Here is an 18,160-nt window from a genome sequence, read left to right on the forward strand (position 1 = left end):
TATATTGGGGCATCACACCTCAGTTTCATTAGATGTAGAGGCATGACCTAGTGTGTGAACTTGGAAATGAACTTGGAAAAGAAAGCTCTACTGTAGACAGAGCTAAAAGAGGGTCAGTGCCTAAAATGAAGAGTACTTAAAGAAGTGTGTTACGATTATACAAGTATATTACTCAGGGCCTGTCCTCAGTTAAGTATAAAGAAGGGCTGGACTTAGGGTAAGATGACTAGAGTATGATAATTACTATTTGATATAGTAAAATGTAGGAACAATTGCCTAAATTACTTTGTATACGTTTAACTTGTGAATTATTTTGAGTATAATTCTAAGCCTTAAAATTTAACTTTTAACTATATGCATTTATTTCTTTGCTGTAGGCCTCGAAGTAGAGGAAAAACTGCAGTGGAAGATGAAGATAGCATGGATGGGCTGGAGACAACAGAAACAGAAAATATTGTGGAAACAGGTATTAAAACTGCATAAAACATTTTTTTAAATGTACACGATAATTTGGGTAGTTAGCGCTTACCTGTATACTGGGTTCTAAAATTACCATCTGTTGAAATGGTTTGGTAAGTAATGACAGTGTGAAAAAGCTGAGTTCTCTCTCTTATTTTCCTAAAGTACTGATTCGGTAGAAGTTACTTAATATCTGTAGATAAATGTTTTATTGAAGCAAAATAAAAACTGAAATAGGTTCTAGGCCATTAGTTTGATAGTTCATGTATATTTCTAGCTTATGAACCGTCTGGTGTTTAAAGCTTCTTGTGTTAGTATGTGTGTTATGAGAAAAATATATGTTCCATTAATGAGTATTGTGAAATGATGGGTTAATCCAGGCTAAATATTTTTTGATCTGCTGGACTTTTAGGTGTCTTAAATAAGCTAATGTATATTGTGCATCTGCAGAAGGAAGGTAGAGGAGGTTGCCCAAAGTAGTTCCCAAAATTGACACAAAGTTAGTGATTTAATGTCATCAAAGAGATTAGGCTTCACAGTGTATTCATAGGGTATCTGTGTGAGATGGTCTCCTGTTGGCAGTGTTTTTAACAGTTGTTGGGTAGTGTTTAGACAGAGGGATTTTTTTTCTTTGGAGTTGAACATTACCTCCTTGGTGCTTACAGAAAGAATATCATACATTTTTAGAGGAAAGTTATAAATAGCTATGTCTTTTAAAATCTAGTTTTTCACAGAATACTTTGGTTGTCAGATATGTTGCTATTGTACAACTATAATTTTTGGAAAGCCTTCAAATATTCTACAATTCTCATCCCTTTGTCTAATCGGGCCTCATTCAGTAGAGTGATAAGAGTGACTTAGAAATTCAGAATTCTGCATTTCACCCCTGGTACACATTCATTACATTACTTTAAACTTGAATTTATGTTAAGTTCCACAGTAGTTCTTTTTCATATGATTCTTTTCCTTAATTGTATTTTTCTGTACTGTATTCTGTTACTTTCCAAGTCTTTTTGAAGTTTTCAGTGACACTTTTAACACAACGTCTTCTTGCTGGTTCTTTTAAACCAGTGCCAGCTGACTGCCCGCAGGTCTGTGTCATGCACCTGCCAGCAGTCTTCCTGAGCTCTGTCACGAACGTGCAGTGCCTGCCTTCCTATTATCCTCTGCTTTGCCCACTGGTATTTTAATAGTCTGTTCAGTACCCAGACTTGTTGGCTCCTTGATTTCCTCAAAAATCATATTCTCTAACCCACCTCAGCCTCTTATTAGTATGAACACATATTAGCCTTTGTCATTCTATCACTTACTAGGACAAGTGCTGTTTTACTTGCAAAATCTCAGCGTTTCAACTGTCCCACCCTCTGACTATTCTCTCTTCTTTTTGCAGCTCACTTTCTCCTGGTAGCCTCAGTTCAGCAATTCTTCTGCCTTATTGAGTCCTCCAGTCCAGTGGTCTTACTGATGGGGTTTGTCAGTCTCCTTTCCTAGCTCGAATTCTATGATTCATCATTGTAGTAATTCTCCTGTACACCCTGAATGCCTTTACCATCCTTCCACTGTTTTGCTTTCCTAGGAAAACTCAAATTCCTCAATTTAGGCTGCTGAAAGTGCCTGGAGAAAAACATAAACTTGCTAACTGGTTTCATTTTAAATTTATGACCTCACATTTTAAGTGGGTCATGATTGCTACCCTCCATACATTCTACTTTTACTTAGATACCCTTGCTATTATCAGTGATGATTCCTTCACTATTTTCTCTTATGTCTTCAAACTTCTAGCACCTTCTCCTATTTTTCAGTCTTCAGTTGACAACCGTGGTTATTTCAATGAAAACAGAAAAAATAGAAGCAATCAGGAAACAAATTCTACACTCACCCACCCTCAGATCTTGCTTGCTTGCATCTCTACCCATATATGTAGTTTACTGTTTTACTATTAAAATGGGATAAAAAGTCCCTGGTTAAGTGAGGCCAACTCTTTTACTTGTGTCCTGGATTCTATCCCTTTTCATCTGTTACAGGCTTCAGGCCCTTGGTTTTCCTTGGTTTCCTGTCAGTAAACCATCTCCATTAGCATTTGAACATGGGCGCTATCACCTGCTTAAACACAAATGACTTTTCTTGATCTGACGTCCCCTTTGTTCATCTTTATAGCAAAAATCCTTGAGAGAGTTGTCTATACTTGTGCTTTCTACTTATTGTTTGTCCATTTTTGTCTGTACTATGATTGCTACTTATTTTTTTGCCCATTTTCTCATGAACCCACTACAGTCAGGCCTGTTTTCTCGCTCTTTACTAAAATTGTTCTTGTCAGTGTCACGTGCGATCTTAGATTGCCAAAACCAGCTTTAAGTCTGTCTGCCTCAACTGTTCATGCAGCTGAGGTGTAACTTTTATTTTTTAACTCGTCATACGTCATTCTCTTTTGTTCATGTTCTCACACATGAGGTGGGTCTCATTCAGTTCAGTTGCTTTAAATATTATATGTGAATTGGTGACATTAAAAATTATATTACCAACTCTTTTCTTGCTTTGAATACAACCTACATCTTCATCTTCCTTCTTAACATATCCTTTTAGGAGCTTGAAGAGGATCTCAAACTTAGTGTGTCCCTTGTGGAACTATTACCCGAAACCTTCTACTCTTCCACTGGTCTCACCTCAGTAAATGACACCACATATGTTCCAGCTAAAAACATGGAGCCCACTGGGAAGTCCTTTGGGCTTTGCCTTCACAGTATACCTTGATCTCAGAACCTTTTCGTCTCCACTGCTATCCAGGACTTGCCTACCGCTACTTCGCAGTGGTGGGCTGCTGCAGGAGCTTCCTGTCTCAGTCTTTTGCTTTTTCCCCATAGTTTTGTTTTCCACATAATAGAGCCATCTTTTCAAACCCAAAGCAAGAGTCTCCTCCTTCCCTTCTGTCAACCAAGCAAAGCCTCCAGTCAATACTTACAATCAAATCCAAAGTCCATACCATGTTCTTCATATTCTGCTCATCTGACTTTGGCTGCCTGTCCAGCCACATCTGCTCTTCCCCTTGGTCACTGAGTTCCAGCCAAGCTGGCCTCCTTACTATTCCCAGGCATTTGCACTTTTTAATCTCCTTTGCTTGGAACATTTTCCTCCCAGGCAACAGCTTGGCTTGTCCCTTACTTCAGACAAGTCTGTTCTCTGTTTCTCCCTCCTCAGAGAGGCCTCTCTTGGCCAATCTGTCAACACATCTATTCTCTTCTCCTGCTCTACTTTTCTACCTGGTGTTTAACATCATATTACATATTTGTTTATTGTGTGTCTTTCAACACTGGGTTGTAAGCTTCATGAGGTCAGAGATTTGTCCCAGTACCTAGAATACTCCAGTTACATAGTAGGCATTGATTTCACTAATTGAGGCAGTATTACATTTAAAAATTTTCATTTTTGTATTTTCTAAGCTACTAATGGTTCTTGGATCATCACCACAAAACTAAAATTCTGACATTTAATTTTTTCTTACCTTAAGAGTAGCAAGCCCCACAAACAGACGGTTGTCTCCTGTCTCAGGCTGTCTCTTATGAGATGTCAAGGCAAACAAAGTTTAGCGAAAGGTTTTAAGAAGAGCAGGATGATATATATTTTTTATCTCTGTCTTTTATACTAAAGTTAAATAAAGCCACGTGTGTTAGTCTTTGTTCTCTTTATCCTTGGGAAGACCTTTGTCCGGTTCTTTTAGTGAACACATAGTGCAGGGAGAATAGTGGAAAAAAGGATAGAGAACAAGTTTTAAAACTACCAACCCACACATAAACCCAAGCAAAGAGAAGAGTTCAGTAAATTTCTAGTCTAGTTAAAAGCACAGTCTCTGTGCATCTCTCAAGGCCCAGGGTTTATTAGAAGGTTTCTTTTTTTTAATGTACTTTTTCATTGCATGTTATATTTTTTTTCTTTTTTTGGTATCATTAATCTACAATTACATAAGGAACATTATGTTTACTAGCCTCCCCGCTTCACCAAGTACCCCACCCCCTGACAAACCCCGTTACAGTCACTGTCCATCAGCATACTAAGATGCTGTAGAGTCACTACTTGTCTTATATACTGCCTTTCCCGTGTCCCCCCCACACCCCACTACATTATGTGTGCTAATCATAATGCCCCTTTTTCCCCCTTATCCCTCCTTTCCCACCCATCCTCCCCAGTCCCTTTCCCTTTGTTAACTGTTAGTCCATTCTTAGGTTCTGTGAGTCTGCTGCTGTTTTGTTCCTTTTTTTCCTTGTTCTTATACTCCACAGATGAGTGAAATCATTTGATACTTGTCTTTCTCTGCCTGGCTTATTTCACTGAGCATAATACCCTCTAGCTCCATCCATGTTGTTGCAAATGGTAGGATTTCTTTTCTTCTTATGGCTGAATAATATTCCATTATGTGTATGTACCACATCTTCTTTATCCATTCATCTTTATCCATTTTATTTTATTTTATTTTATTTTATTGATAGTGTTTTTCACAGAGCAAAAAAATTTAATTTTAATGAAGTCTAGTTTATCAATTGTGTATTTCATATATTGTGCTTTGGTGTCATATCTAAAGTCATTGCCAAACCTAAGGTCATCTAGATTTTCGTCTATGTTGTCTTCTAGAAGTTGTATAGTTTTCCAGTTCAAATTTAGGTTTATGATCCATTTTGAGTTCATTTTTTGTGAAGGGTGTAAATCTGTGTCTAGGTTCATATTGTGTGTGTGTGTTCGTGTGTCCCCAGTTGTTACAGCACCATTCATTGAAAAGACTTTATCTCCACTGTATTGCTTTTGCTTGTTTCTCAAAGACCAGTTCACTGTATTTATGTGAGTCTATGGTTGGGCTGTCTTTTCTGTTCCATTGATCTATTTGTATATATATTTTTTGCCAATACTATATGGTCTTGATTACTATAACTTTATAGTGCGTCTTGAAGTTGAATAGTGTCAGTTCTTCAACTTTATTCTTCTCTTTCAATATTGTGTTGGCTCTTTTAGGTATTTTGCTCCTCCATATAAAGTTTAGAATCACTTTGTTGGTATCCACAAAATAATTTGCTGAAATTTTTATTAAGATTGCATTGAATCTATAGATCAAATTGGGAAGAACTAATATCTTCACAGTATTGAGTGTTCTAATCCATGGATGTGAAAATCTCTTCATTTATTGGTTTCTTTCATCAGTGTTTTATAATTTTCATCATAGAACTCATGTATATTTTGTTAGATTTATACTTAACTATTTCATTTTTTAGGGGTGTTCATGTAAATGACATTTTTAAAAATTTAAATTCTACTTGTTCATTGCTCGTATATAGGAAATTGATTGACTTTGTATATTAATATTGTATCCTGCAACCTTGCTATAATTATTGATTTGTACCAGAATTTTTTTTTGTCAGTTCTTTTTTTTTTTCCAAACATAGGTGATCATGACATACACAAAACAGTTTTATTTTTTCTTTTCTAATTATTATACCTTTCATTTCCTTTTCTGGTCTTACTGCAATAGCTTCAACTTCCATTCCAGTGTTGAAAGGAGTGGTGAGAGGGAGACATCCTCCCCTTGTTCTGGATCTTAGTGGGAAAGCTGTTAGTTCCTTACCACCGAGTATGATGCTGTCTGTAGGGTTTTTTTCTGTAAAGGTATCATTGATATACACTCCATTTATGAAGGTTTCACCTGAAAAACAATGTAGTTACTACATTCACCCATATCATTAAGTCCCCCTCCAAACCCCACTGAAGTTACTGTCCATCAGTGGAGTAAGATGCCACAGAGTCACTACTTGTCTTCTCTGTGCTACACTGTCTTCCTCATGACCCTCCCCCCACACACATTGTGTGTACTAATCATGACACCCCTCAATCCCCTTCTCCTTCCCTCTCTAAACACCCTCTCCCACCCTTCCCCTTTGGTAACCACTAGTCCCTTCTTGGAGTCTGTGAGTCTGCTGCTATTTTGTTCCTTCAGTCTTGCTTCATAGTTATGTTCCACAAATGAGGGAAATCATTTGGTACTTGTCTTTCTCTGCTGACTTATTTCACTGAGCATAATACCCTCTAGCTCCATCCATGTTGTTGCAAATGGTAGGATTTGTTTTCTTCTTATGGCTGAATAGTATTCCATTGTGTATAATATGTACCACCTCTTCTTTATCCATTCCTCTACTGATGGACACTTAGGTTGCTTCCATTTCTTGGCTATTGTAAATAGTGCTGCGATAAACATAGGGGTGCATATGTCCTTTTGAATCTGGGAACTTGTTTTCTTTGTGTAAATTCCTAAGAGTGGAATTCCCAGGTCAAATGGTATTTCTATTTTGAGTTTTTTAAGGAACCTCCATACTGCTTTCCACAATGGTTGAACTAATTTACTTTCCCACCAGCAGTGTAGGAGGGTTCCCTTTTCTCTGCATCCTCACCAGCATTTATTGTTCCTAGTCTTTTCGATGTTGGCCATCCTAACTGGTGTGAGGTGATATCTCATTGTGGTTTTAATTTGCATTTTCCTGATAATTAGTGATGTGCAGCATCTTTTCATGTGCTTGTTGTCCATGCCAATTTCTTCTTTAGAGAGCCGGCTGTTCATATCCTCTGCCCATTTTTTAATCGGGTTATTTGCTTTTTGTTTGTTGAGGTGTGTGAGTTCTTTATATATTTTGGATGTTAACCCCTTGTCAGATATGTCATTTACAAATATATTCTCCCATACTGTAGGATGCCTTTTTGTTCTACTGATGGAGTCCTTTGCTGTATAGAAGCTTTTTAGCTTGATGTAGTCCCATGTGTTCATTTTTGCTTTTGTTTCCCTTGCCTGAGGAGATGCGATCAGGAAAATGTTGCTCATGTTTATATGCAAGAGATTTTTGCCTATGTTTTCTTCTAAGAGTTTTATGGTTTCATGACTTACATTCAGTTTTTATCTGATACATTTTGAGCTTACTTTTATGTGTGGAGTTAGACAATCCAGTTTCATTTTCTTGTATGTAGCTGTCCAGTTTTGCCAACATCAGCTGTTGAAGAGACTTTCATTTCCCCATTATATATCCATGGCTCCTTTATCATATATTAATTGAGCATATATGGTTGGGTTTTTATCTGAGCTCTCCAGTCTCTTCCATTGTTCTGTGTGTCTGTTCTTGTGCCAGTACCAAATTGTCTTGATTACTGTGGCTTTGTAGTAGAGCTTGAAGTCAGGGAGTGTAATGTCCCCAGCTTTATTCTTCCTTCTTAGGATTGCTTTAGCTATTCGGGGTCTTCTGTGGTTCCATATGAATTTTAGAACTATTTGCTCTAGTTCATTGAAGAATGCTGTTGGTATTTTGACAGGGATTACATGGAATCTGTAGATTGCTTTAGGCAGGATGGCCATTTTGACAATATTAGTTCTTCTTAGCCAGTAGCATGGGTTGAATTTCCATTTATTAGTGTCCTCTTTAATTTCTCTTAAGAGTGTCTTGTAGTTTTCGTGGTATAGGTCTTTCACTTCCTTGGTTAGGTTTATTCCTAGGTATTTCATTCTTTTTGATGCAATTGTGACTGGAATTGCTTTCCTGATGTCTCTTTCTGTTTGCTCATCGTTAGTGTATAGGAATGCAACAGATTTCTGTGTATTAATTTTGTGTTCTGCAACTTCGCTGAATTCAGATACTAGTTCTAATAGTTTTGGGGTCGATTCTTTAGGGTTTTCTGTGTACAATATCATGTCATCTGCAAACAGTGACAGTCCTATGCCTGTAGTATTTTGATAGAGATTCTCTATCAAGTTGAAGAAGTTCCCTTCTATTCCTATTTTACTGAGAGTTTTTAAAAATCGTGAGCAGGTATTGGATTTTGTCAAATGACCTGTCTGCCTCTATTGATGGGATTATGTGATTTTTCTTTTTTAGCCTACTTATGTGAGGGATTACATTAATTGATTTTTTTCAAATGTTGAAGCAGCTTTGCAAACCTGGGATAATCCCACTTGGTTGTGGTGTATAATTCTTTTTATTTGTTTATTTTGGAAAATTAGTCTGTAATTCTTTTTATAGTTTTTTAAGTTCAGTTTGCTAATATTATGTTGAGGATTTTTGCATCTATATTCAGCATAGTGGTCTATAGTTTTTTTTACCCTGTAATGCCGTTTTGTTTTATATTAGGGTAATGCTCTCCTCATAGAATGAGTTAGGAGATATTCCTTCTGCATTTATCTTCCAGATGAGACTGTAGAGAATTGGTATGTTTTCCTTAAGTGTTTTGTAGAATTCATCATTGAAGCTATCTGTACCTGGTATTTCCTGTTTTAGAAGGTTATTTCTTTAACATATAGAAACCTATTCAGATTGTTTCTTTCTTTTTGTGCTGAATGTTGGCAAATTGCGTCTTTCAAGGAGTTGGCCCATTTCATCTAGGTTATCAAAATTGTGGGCATGGAGTTGTCCACAGCATTCCTTTATTCTCCATATTTTATTTAATTAAATGAAGTGAAAAGGTAAAATAACACCTTCAGACTACATTGTCAACAATTTTATCCAATGCTCCCAACTCACACTGCACTTGGGTCTTGCCCGGGGACCTCATTTCTTACAAAGGAAGAATGTGTGCGCACTGAGTACGTGCTCATGTCTTGGCTTTTGCTCTGTGTAGGTCAGTCTCTCAGTTACTGATGTCTTTTTCTAAAAATTTACCTCTTCTTTTCTCTGTGAATACCCAGTCCATCTCCCTTTTCAGAAATTCTGCCTCAATTATTAGACTTTGCTTGGTGTATTTCTCTAGAATTTGTACATAGCCAGAAATTTCTGTACCTTACTTCTTTGGGGAGACATTTTTAATGGATACTGTGTTTACCCGTATTTAATCTTTATCTCTGAATAAGACTAATAGATCTGGAAGCAAAGCTTCTCACTGAAACCTGAAGAAGTTTTGTTTGTTTGGCCTTGTTTTGTTTTTTCAGTCTATGTATTTCAGTCTATGTATGTATTTTTCAGTTTGTATTTCAGTCTAATAAGCATTTAATCAGAGAGAAAAAAGACAGAATGGAGCAAAAGCAGTATTTCAATATAGAAGAGCTGAAAACTTTCCAAAACCAATGAAGACTTCCAAGAAACCTCAAATCCCAAAATTTGCACAAGAAAGCGTACAAAAGCAATGCACTATAATAAAATTAGAAGTAACAAAAACAAGAAGAAAATCCACACAAACACTGGGAAATTTTAAAAACTTTCCAAAACATCTCAGAAGTCAGAGATCAAAACTACAACTGAAAACCATTCAGAAAACAAGGATAATAAAAATATCTAATATCCAAACCAAGGGAAAATATTACAAATCGTGTTGAGAGAATACACATCAGTTTAAATTCTATTTTTAAAATTTTGTTTTAGTAATTAATGAAAATGAATTAGTTAAGCATAACCGCTTAAGTTGGAAAGGACATCCACAAAAATTCCTACAGCTAACATCATACTAATAAGTGAGTTCAGCAAGACTGCAGAGTACAAAGCAAACATACAAGTCATATTTTTATGTATTAGCAATATACAGTTGGAAACCAATTTTTTGATGTATCATTTACAACAACTCCCCAAGAAATGAAATAATTACTATAACTCTAACAAAACATGGACAGGATCTACATAATGAAAATTACAATATGCCAATGAAAGAAACCAAAGAAGCCACAAATGGAAAGACATGCCTAGATCATGGAATGGAAGACTCAACATACTAAGGATGTCAATTCTTCTAAATTGATCTACAGACTTAATACAATTTCAATTAAAACCCCAGGATTATTTGTAAATAAAGAGAGGATGATTCTAAAATTTATATGGACAGGAAAAGGAATAGTTAAATCAGTTTGGGGAAAGAAGAATAAAGTTGGTAAGCTAACACTTATAAAAACCCATTTCTATATAAAAACCTGTATATAAATAAATGTTCATTGCTTTTGTGGACAGCCAAAAACTGGAGACCATCCAAATGTGCTTCAACAGGTGAATTGTTACACAAATTATGGCACATCTATACAAAGTTAATACCACTCAACAATAAAAAGAACTACCTCTACTGAATATATAACAAACTGGATGAATCTCATGGATATTAAACTAAATGAAAGGTGGCACTCTCAAAAGGATGCATTTTGTATGGTTTCATTCATATGGCATTCTCAGAGACAAGACTACAGTGAGGGAGGACAAATCAGTGGTTGCCAGGGGTTAGGAAGAGGAAAGATGTGACTTTAAAGGGATAGCACAAAGGAGTTTTTTGCTAGACTTGCTGAACTCACTTATTAGTATGATGGTAGCTGTAGGACTTTTTGTGGATGTCCTTTCCAACTTAAGCGGTTATGTTTAACTAATTCATTTTCATTAATTACTAAAACAAAATTTTAAAAATAGAATTTAAACTGATGTGTATTCTCTCAACACGATGTGTAATATTTTCCCTTGGTTTGGATATTAGATATTTTTATTATCCTTGTTTTCTGAATGGTTTTCAGTTGTAGTTTTGATCTCTGACTTCTGAGATGTTTGGAAAGTTTTTAAAATTTCCCAGTGTTTGTGCGGATTTTCTTCTTGTTTTTGTTACTTCTAATTTTATTATAGTGCATTGCTTTTGTACGCTTTCTTGTGCAAATTTTGGGATTTGAGGTTTCTTGGAAGTCTTCATTGGTTTTGGAAAGTTTTCAGCTCTTCTATATTGAAATACTGCTTTTGCTCCATTCTGTCTTTTTTCTCTCTAAATGCTTATTAGACTGTATCACTGTGTTTCTTGCCATTTACCCTCTGTTTTGTATTTTTTTATGCTTCTCTCTCCTTTTTTTTTTTTTTTTTTTAGACAGATTGTTCTAGATAGATGTTCAAGTTTATTTACCCCTTTTGGCTTTATCTAATCTGCTGTTAAACATGTCAATCAAGTCCATTTATTACATCTTAAATTTCTTTATTCTTTTAAAATTTTCATAATCACATTTGTAGTTGCCTCCTGGAATTTTGATGCTTGGGTTTTACTACCTTTAACATAGTAAATACAGTTGGTTCAAAATTTTTGTTTGGTTATTCCAGTGTCTGCGTTCTGTGGCTCTGTTTCAGTTGTTCCTGCTCATTCTTGCTCATGTCTTACCTCCTTACAGAACTGATGACCTGTGCTTGAGAGTTGGACAACGTATGTGACAGTTCATTTGTAGAAATAAACTGATGATTTTTTTCCCCAAAAAAACAGTTTCTCTCTCTCTCTTTTTCTTTCTTTTTTCTAGGTAACCTGGGACACTAGTAATCTAGAACTAATTCCTTACTACCTTGTTAGAATTTTTTAAGACTAACTTATCTTTTGAAATATTTCACTCAGCTTTTTTGTCTTTAGTGGGGAGGTTGTTTGAATCCTAATATGTGGTTAGTTTATGTAAATGTTTTCTGGGCACTTGATAGAATGGATAGCTCCTTTAGTCTCCTTGGTGTATATGAAACTTGATATCCATGTATTAGATTAAGTCAGCAAGGATGTTATTAAAAGTAAAATATCTCAAATTCCAAGAAAGAAGTAAATCTATTGGTCATGTATTGTCATGTCCAGAGGTAAGTTGGATTTGAGTTGGCTTAATTCAGGCTCACTGTTAGGAAGTGCCTGGTTTGTTCTCCGTCTGCCCCACCTACCTAGCCAGCTATTTTTGAGTCCACTTCACTGTACGGCTGGTTTCCCCTTCATGGGGAATGGTTGCCTGCAGTCTTGGGGGCTGCGTGATTTCGTGTCCGTATCTGAGCACCGGGAGCAGCTCTCTGTATCAGCTGGACCAGTTAAGATCATATGTCTGTCTCTAACCCAGTCCTTTTCCGAGGTGAAGCATCTGTGGGATCCCAGTACAATGCTCACAATACTCAGAGTGCTCTCCTAGAGAGAGGCGTGGGAGCAGCGTGACGGCGTTAAGGACAGAGACCCAGAATGGGGGCAGCGTGCGCCCCGCACAGCTCATGCTTCTAGGTTCTAGTGTGGAGGGCCTCCATCTGCTTCTCCCCGGTTTGTCTGCTTCCTCTTGTAAGGCTTGGGACAGGCAGGCTGCTCATGTGTTCTGCTGCTTTGATCTGCAGATTCAATCCTTTGTTTCAAGAATGTTTGAATTATTTTTTCCAATCTCTTTTTTTTGTCAGATAAGTAGTGATCATGCATATGTGTTGTATGTGTCATTCATCTTCCTTCATCACTCTGTTTTAGATTCTTCTGCGTTTTCTCCAACCATCCTCACATCACTAACACTGATTTCAGAATCACTGTTGTTTCCTGCAGTTCCTCTTTTCAGTTCTGCAGTTATTTTGTTTCTTATAATTTCTTCACTTCAACTCATATTCTTTATACTCTTCAACTAAGTGATGGTTAGTGGTTTAGGCTCAGGAGCCAGACTGCTTGTGTTTGAATCCAGGCTCCTTTGCTAATTGTGTTCTTGAGTGAAGTTCCTTAAACGTCTTCCCTTGCTTCATCATCTGTAAAGTGGAGGTGATGAAAGCTACTGTTGGGAGAAACTCCTCCGTGGTTGTCCTGTACCCTACACATCTTGGGTATGCCAAGAATGGAAAGCCTTGACTGCTCCTTATCTGGGCCATTTCTCAAGGTTGTATTTGTAGTGAGCAGCCTTAAAGAAAAGAGGCAGTGTCTCCCTCTGGGACAAAGAGCAGGCTTGTTTAATGCTTACTGTAAAAGCAGTGGGTTCCCATGTTCTTTGTTTCCTCCTTGTAATGCAGGTCACTGGGAGGTAAGGCATTCATTTGGGCCCATGGTGTTGCCCCCAGAAGACATGGGGACTAAAAGGGAACTGCCAACAACAATGTCATGCTCTCGGTGCTTGTTGGACAGTGAGGAGTAAACTCCTTTGTCTTTGGTCCCGGAGTCTTGTAATAGACTAACTTAATGAGCATGTGTAAAATTCCAGACCTGGTAGCTATCTTCATAAGTTCATTGTGAAGTTTAAATGAGTGAATGCATGTTTATCACTTACAATACTGCCTGAGACATAGTAAGTACTTACCGAAGTTAGCCATGAAGGCAGTTCTTTAAGTATTATTTTTATATTATTTGAAATTGAATTTTTAGGTCTAAATAAAGATTAGGCTCAAAAGATTAAGATTGTTATAAAAAACTTGTTATATGGTGAAGATGTACATTGTAATTTTTTGGTTTCATTTTAATTTCTTTCATTAATTGCAAACATGAATATCTATTAAAAACACATTTTTAAAATATCATATAGAAAAACTGAAGGAAATGCTTTTATTAACTGACTAAAATATCCAGAAAGCAGTTAGTTGATTTTTAACAATTACTGTTTTAATTAATGTCATTGTGTTTTTTGGTTCCTTGGTAAGTATTGGACTCTTATTCTTAATCCTTTTGTGCTTTCACTTAAAAAATCACTTTAGAAATTATAAGTGTAATGTGTATGTGAAAATTCATGGAACTATTATTAAGTATAAAGAGAATATGTTAGCTGTAAAAGTGTTAGCTCCTAGAGAAAACCACTGTTCATTCTTTGGTGTATGTATTTTTAGTTGCTTACATTTTAACATCCTTACATGTTCTGTGGAAGTAGTGACTATCTTCATTATAATCTGTCAGTATTTTAAGTCAATAAGAATTTAAAGCATTTATTCACTTAGCTAATAAAGACAGAATAAAGAAAATGTTCGCTGTTTTTAATGTAGTGCTAATTATTTTGCTTTACGACACAATTTTGCATGTTGTGGATATACTAGACTCAGTAAGATACAAACACAGTCAGAAAACAAAAATACAGAGTTCTTTTGACCACTACTATTCAGAAGAAGGAAAGGAGATGATTACACAGTTTCTTAGATATGTTTTCTACTGTAGACTTAGTATAAAGGAAACATGAGAAGTTTGCTATTCTGTGGATGTAAAGGAAGTTAGAAGAAAAAATAATTCTTACCCTACTTAATAGCTGAGTAAAGCATAGAAACCTGCATATTATGTGGACAGTGAGTAGAAAACAAATGCCGATGTTGACTAACATTAGTAAATACCAGCCCATTTAAAACATTTTGTGTATTTTTCTCTGTGCTGTTTATAATTACTTATGTATATGCATATAGTAAGATTTATCTGCTTGCTTTGTATTATATATTATAGCATGATCAATTAAATAATTATTGAACCATATCCAGATTCTGTGATAGGCTCTGTAGTACAGGAGTACAGGTAGTGTGCCTGCCTTTGTGGAGCTCAGTCCAGTGGGGTGCCATCTGTGAATGGTGCAGTTTTCTGTGCCATTCACCTTTTGGGCAGACTCTTCCAAATAATGCTTTTAAATTAATAAAATACATAAGACTGCAAGGATAAACAATTACATTGAAATATTATGAAAATAAGTCAAATTCATACTTTTTAATGCATTTTTTTATTTAAACTATAAATCAAATGTAATAATTAGTGTAATTTTTAAGTAGTGATGAAGATAAATGATATTATAGGGTATCTGCAAACACTAAATGTGTGAAGAAATTATTTGCTTTCTGTTGGTGACAAAGACAAAGATATTGCCATACCACTCTGTGCATATATTCATAATGCAGTAGGTTTTTTAGAATTCTAAATTTCAAAGGTTAGTAAAAGTTCAGGTAATTTCTCCCTCCAAGAGCCTAGAACTCCTGATTGAATACATTTTAAAAATTCATTTTTTGAAGATAAAGTGATTTGAAAGAATGTTCTGTGCTCTGCCCTGATCATCAAAGCCCTCAAGGAAACCACCGAGACAGAAAGAAGCAGGACGACATCAAGTGCAGTGGAAACACCACATTCGATGGCATGATGGGCGCTCCCTGACACACACAGCGCCGGTCTGTGGCTAGAGAGCTCTCTGTGAGCACTAAGAAAGTCCTGGGGACTGCCCGCCGCATCACTGGGCTGCAGTGTTGATGGCTGTCGCCCTTACTATATCAACAGTGGTGCAGTAGAATGCTCAGCTAGTTATGAAGTACACAGCAGAATATTCCAACAAATGATCATTTGACTTCCCAAAAAAAAGAAGGAAAGAATGAATGTAGTACATATATTGGTAAAGGAGGCCATAATTGGACTCTGGGATATTATTGACACCTTATAGTCATTTGCTGTCATATGGGTAAATTTGCTGAATGTACTTGTAGGATACATACAGCTCTTACAAAAAGTTACTTGAACTTTGAGGGAAATAATTTCATAATTGTCCATAAATAGAATGTTTTATTTGTATAAACTTGGCTGTGAGGTTAATTTTCTCTGTATTTTATAACCTTATTTAGCAGTGCTTTAGAAAATAAAGAGAAAAACTCTGTATTTTCAGTTTTCAATTCAGATTAAACATATGTTTCCTCAGTTACATGGTCCCAGTAAAATATTAACATTTTTTTCTTTTTGACATTAACTTAGTTATAAAAGACATGTGCTGCAGTCAGATACTGTGCTGGGTGGTGTAGTAAGTAGTAGATGAGCATCTGCAGGCTTTGGAGCTACCCAAACCTGATTTTGAATCCTAGCTTTGCTTCCTAATAGCTGTGTGATCTTGAACTTGTTTAACCTTTCAACTTTGGTTTCCTTATCTTTTAAATGAGAATAATATGTCAGATATTATTATTTTTTAAATGAGAAGAATTAAAGGAGATTTATTAGGTATACCTCCATTTGTCCTGTTAGTTTAGTTAGGCTTCTAATCCCTTTTTGAAGCCTTTTAAGCTGCACCGTCCACCTCTTCCCTTCACTCACGTCACGTGCCTCCACCATACCACTTGCTGTAGCCTGTGGTTACCATTTGCTGTCTCTTGATGTTAAGGATAGGGAAGCTGACTCTGTATTTGTGCTGGCTATCATTTGAATAGAGTGTATTGTACATACTAGTTACTCAAAATTTTATTTGGTAGAAAATCATTTTTAAAGTAATGGTTTATTAATTCCCTGGTGTCGAACCAGAAGGTGCTGAATAAATGTTCTCTTTGTTCCTAATACTTTCCACAATACAATTTAGTAATGTGTGATTGGACTTCAGGAGTTTGATTTATCTAGTGGGTGATACCCAACTAGATAGGAAAGTAAATAAATAGTATGTAAATGTAGATGATGAGAATAGCGGCTGCCACATACCTGTAGTTACTATGTATTTAAGTCGCTGGGCTAAGTGCTTTATATGTGTTAGCTTTTCTGATCCTAAAGACAGTTGTATGCAAGGTGGTATTAGGTATCTTCTAATAATTAAAATAAAATTGAGATGAAGTTAAGTCATATGGCAAGGTCACTGTAACTCTGGTGGGGGAATCCCAGAGCAAAATATCTTTGAAACTGAAATCAGTCAAAGGGAGAAACAAAAGTGGGAGAAATGCATTTATTTCTTACAAGCAGTCCACCTCTGCTCTCCCGTGCCTCTCCACGACCCACTGCAGAAGAGGCCCCACCCAACCTTTCGGGTCCAGATATGCCCTGGCTGGCCCTTGTAATTACCTATTGATATGGAGATGGCCTACTTCTCTCCACCTCTGGAAACACCTATTGATACGGACATGCAGTAAAGCCAGGCAAGAGATTCTGGAAATATTGCAGTTTTACCCACAGCCTACCCTTCCAGAAATCTCATCTTACAATCTAATTGTTCCCCATCTTCTGCAGTGGCACCTGGGTGAGAAAACTGAAGCATTCTAACCAGACTAATAACATACAATAGCAACAGCAATAAAATCGTGATAATCCTCAAGACAGAGGATTCAGCTAGGTTCAGAAGTCCTGTGCAGATTAAGTCCACACTTGCCCATTCCACAGGCTGTCAGCAGCTGAACAGGTAGGGAGTTCAGAGCAGTCATCACGTGCAGCCGCAGCCAGGGGGTGCATCCAGGCCACAGGGACGGTAGAAGAAAATAACCTTAAGGGTGATAAGATACATGTTTTAATGACACCAGCATAGGCTAATCTTGTCCATCAGGTAGGATGCATGCTAGAGATTGGTCCCTTCCTGTGGGAGTTACAGATGGGTCAATACATAGGGCTATGGGATGTATATACACTGGCCATAAAGATAAAACAAAACTTCCCTGTAAGATGCTCTTACCTCCCGGATATTCTGGGTACACTCCCGTGATCTTTGGGAGCCATACTGTTGTACTCAGGGAACACACAGGAGGCCAGCTTCCAGGCCTTTTCCCCAAGGTGCCAGAAGGGCCAGCCATCACTGCTCCATGTGTCAAAATGTCCAGGGCCACCTCCACTCAACAGTGAGTGTCTCCAGGGCTGAATGCAGTGGGGGCTGCAGCAGGATGTTGCTCTGCTGGCCGTATCCTGGCTTCAGTAACTCCCCTTTGGTTTGCGCATAAGTTGTATAGTAGAGGCAGCAGTGTGCGAGCACATCCACAAGGCTCAGGCTCCTTTTGGGGGCTTCTCTTTCAAAGGCTGAAGCACTGTCCATAGATGGAATGACCAACCTTGTAGACTCCTGGTATCTGACTTCAGGCCAGATTTCAACAAACCATTGTGCCTCTCTGACATGCCTGCCCCAGTTGAGTTATATGGTATATGAAACCTCCACTTTCTTCCTAATTGCTGCACCCATCCTTGTAATGAATGTCCAGTAAAGTGGGTGCCTTGATCCCTCTCGATCACCTGGGTGGCCATAGGCTCTAGAGACGCTCTAGGCCCATTTTGGTGGTTTGCTGATCTGCACGACATGCAGGAAAATCAAAACCAAGAG

General features: G+C 37.1%; 1 protein-coding gene across 25 annotated transcripts in view; it reads left to right on the top strand.

Moving 5' to 3' along the window:
- The window catches only part of KMT2C (lysine methyltransferase 2C), a 277,314-nt gene that overhangs the window by 80,625 nt on the left and 178,529 nt on the right, over window positions 1–18,160 (top strand). For all 25 annotated transcript variants that reach the window (XM_036999224.2, XM_036999223.2, XM_036999222.2 and 22 more), the window contains one exon: window positions 378–466. In XM_036999224.2, coding sequence (XP_036855119.2) covers window positions 378–466 — 89 coding nt within the window. The remainder of the gene's footprint in view (window positions 1–377; window positions 467–18,160) is intronic.

Source organism: Manis javanica, chromosome 6 (assembly GCF_040802235.1).
Source record: "Manis javanica isolate MJ-LG chromosome 6, MJ_LKY, whole genome shotgun sequence".
NCBI classification, from domain to species: Eukaryota; Metazoa; Chordata; class Mammalia; order Pholidota; family Manidae; genus Manis; species Manis javanica.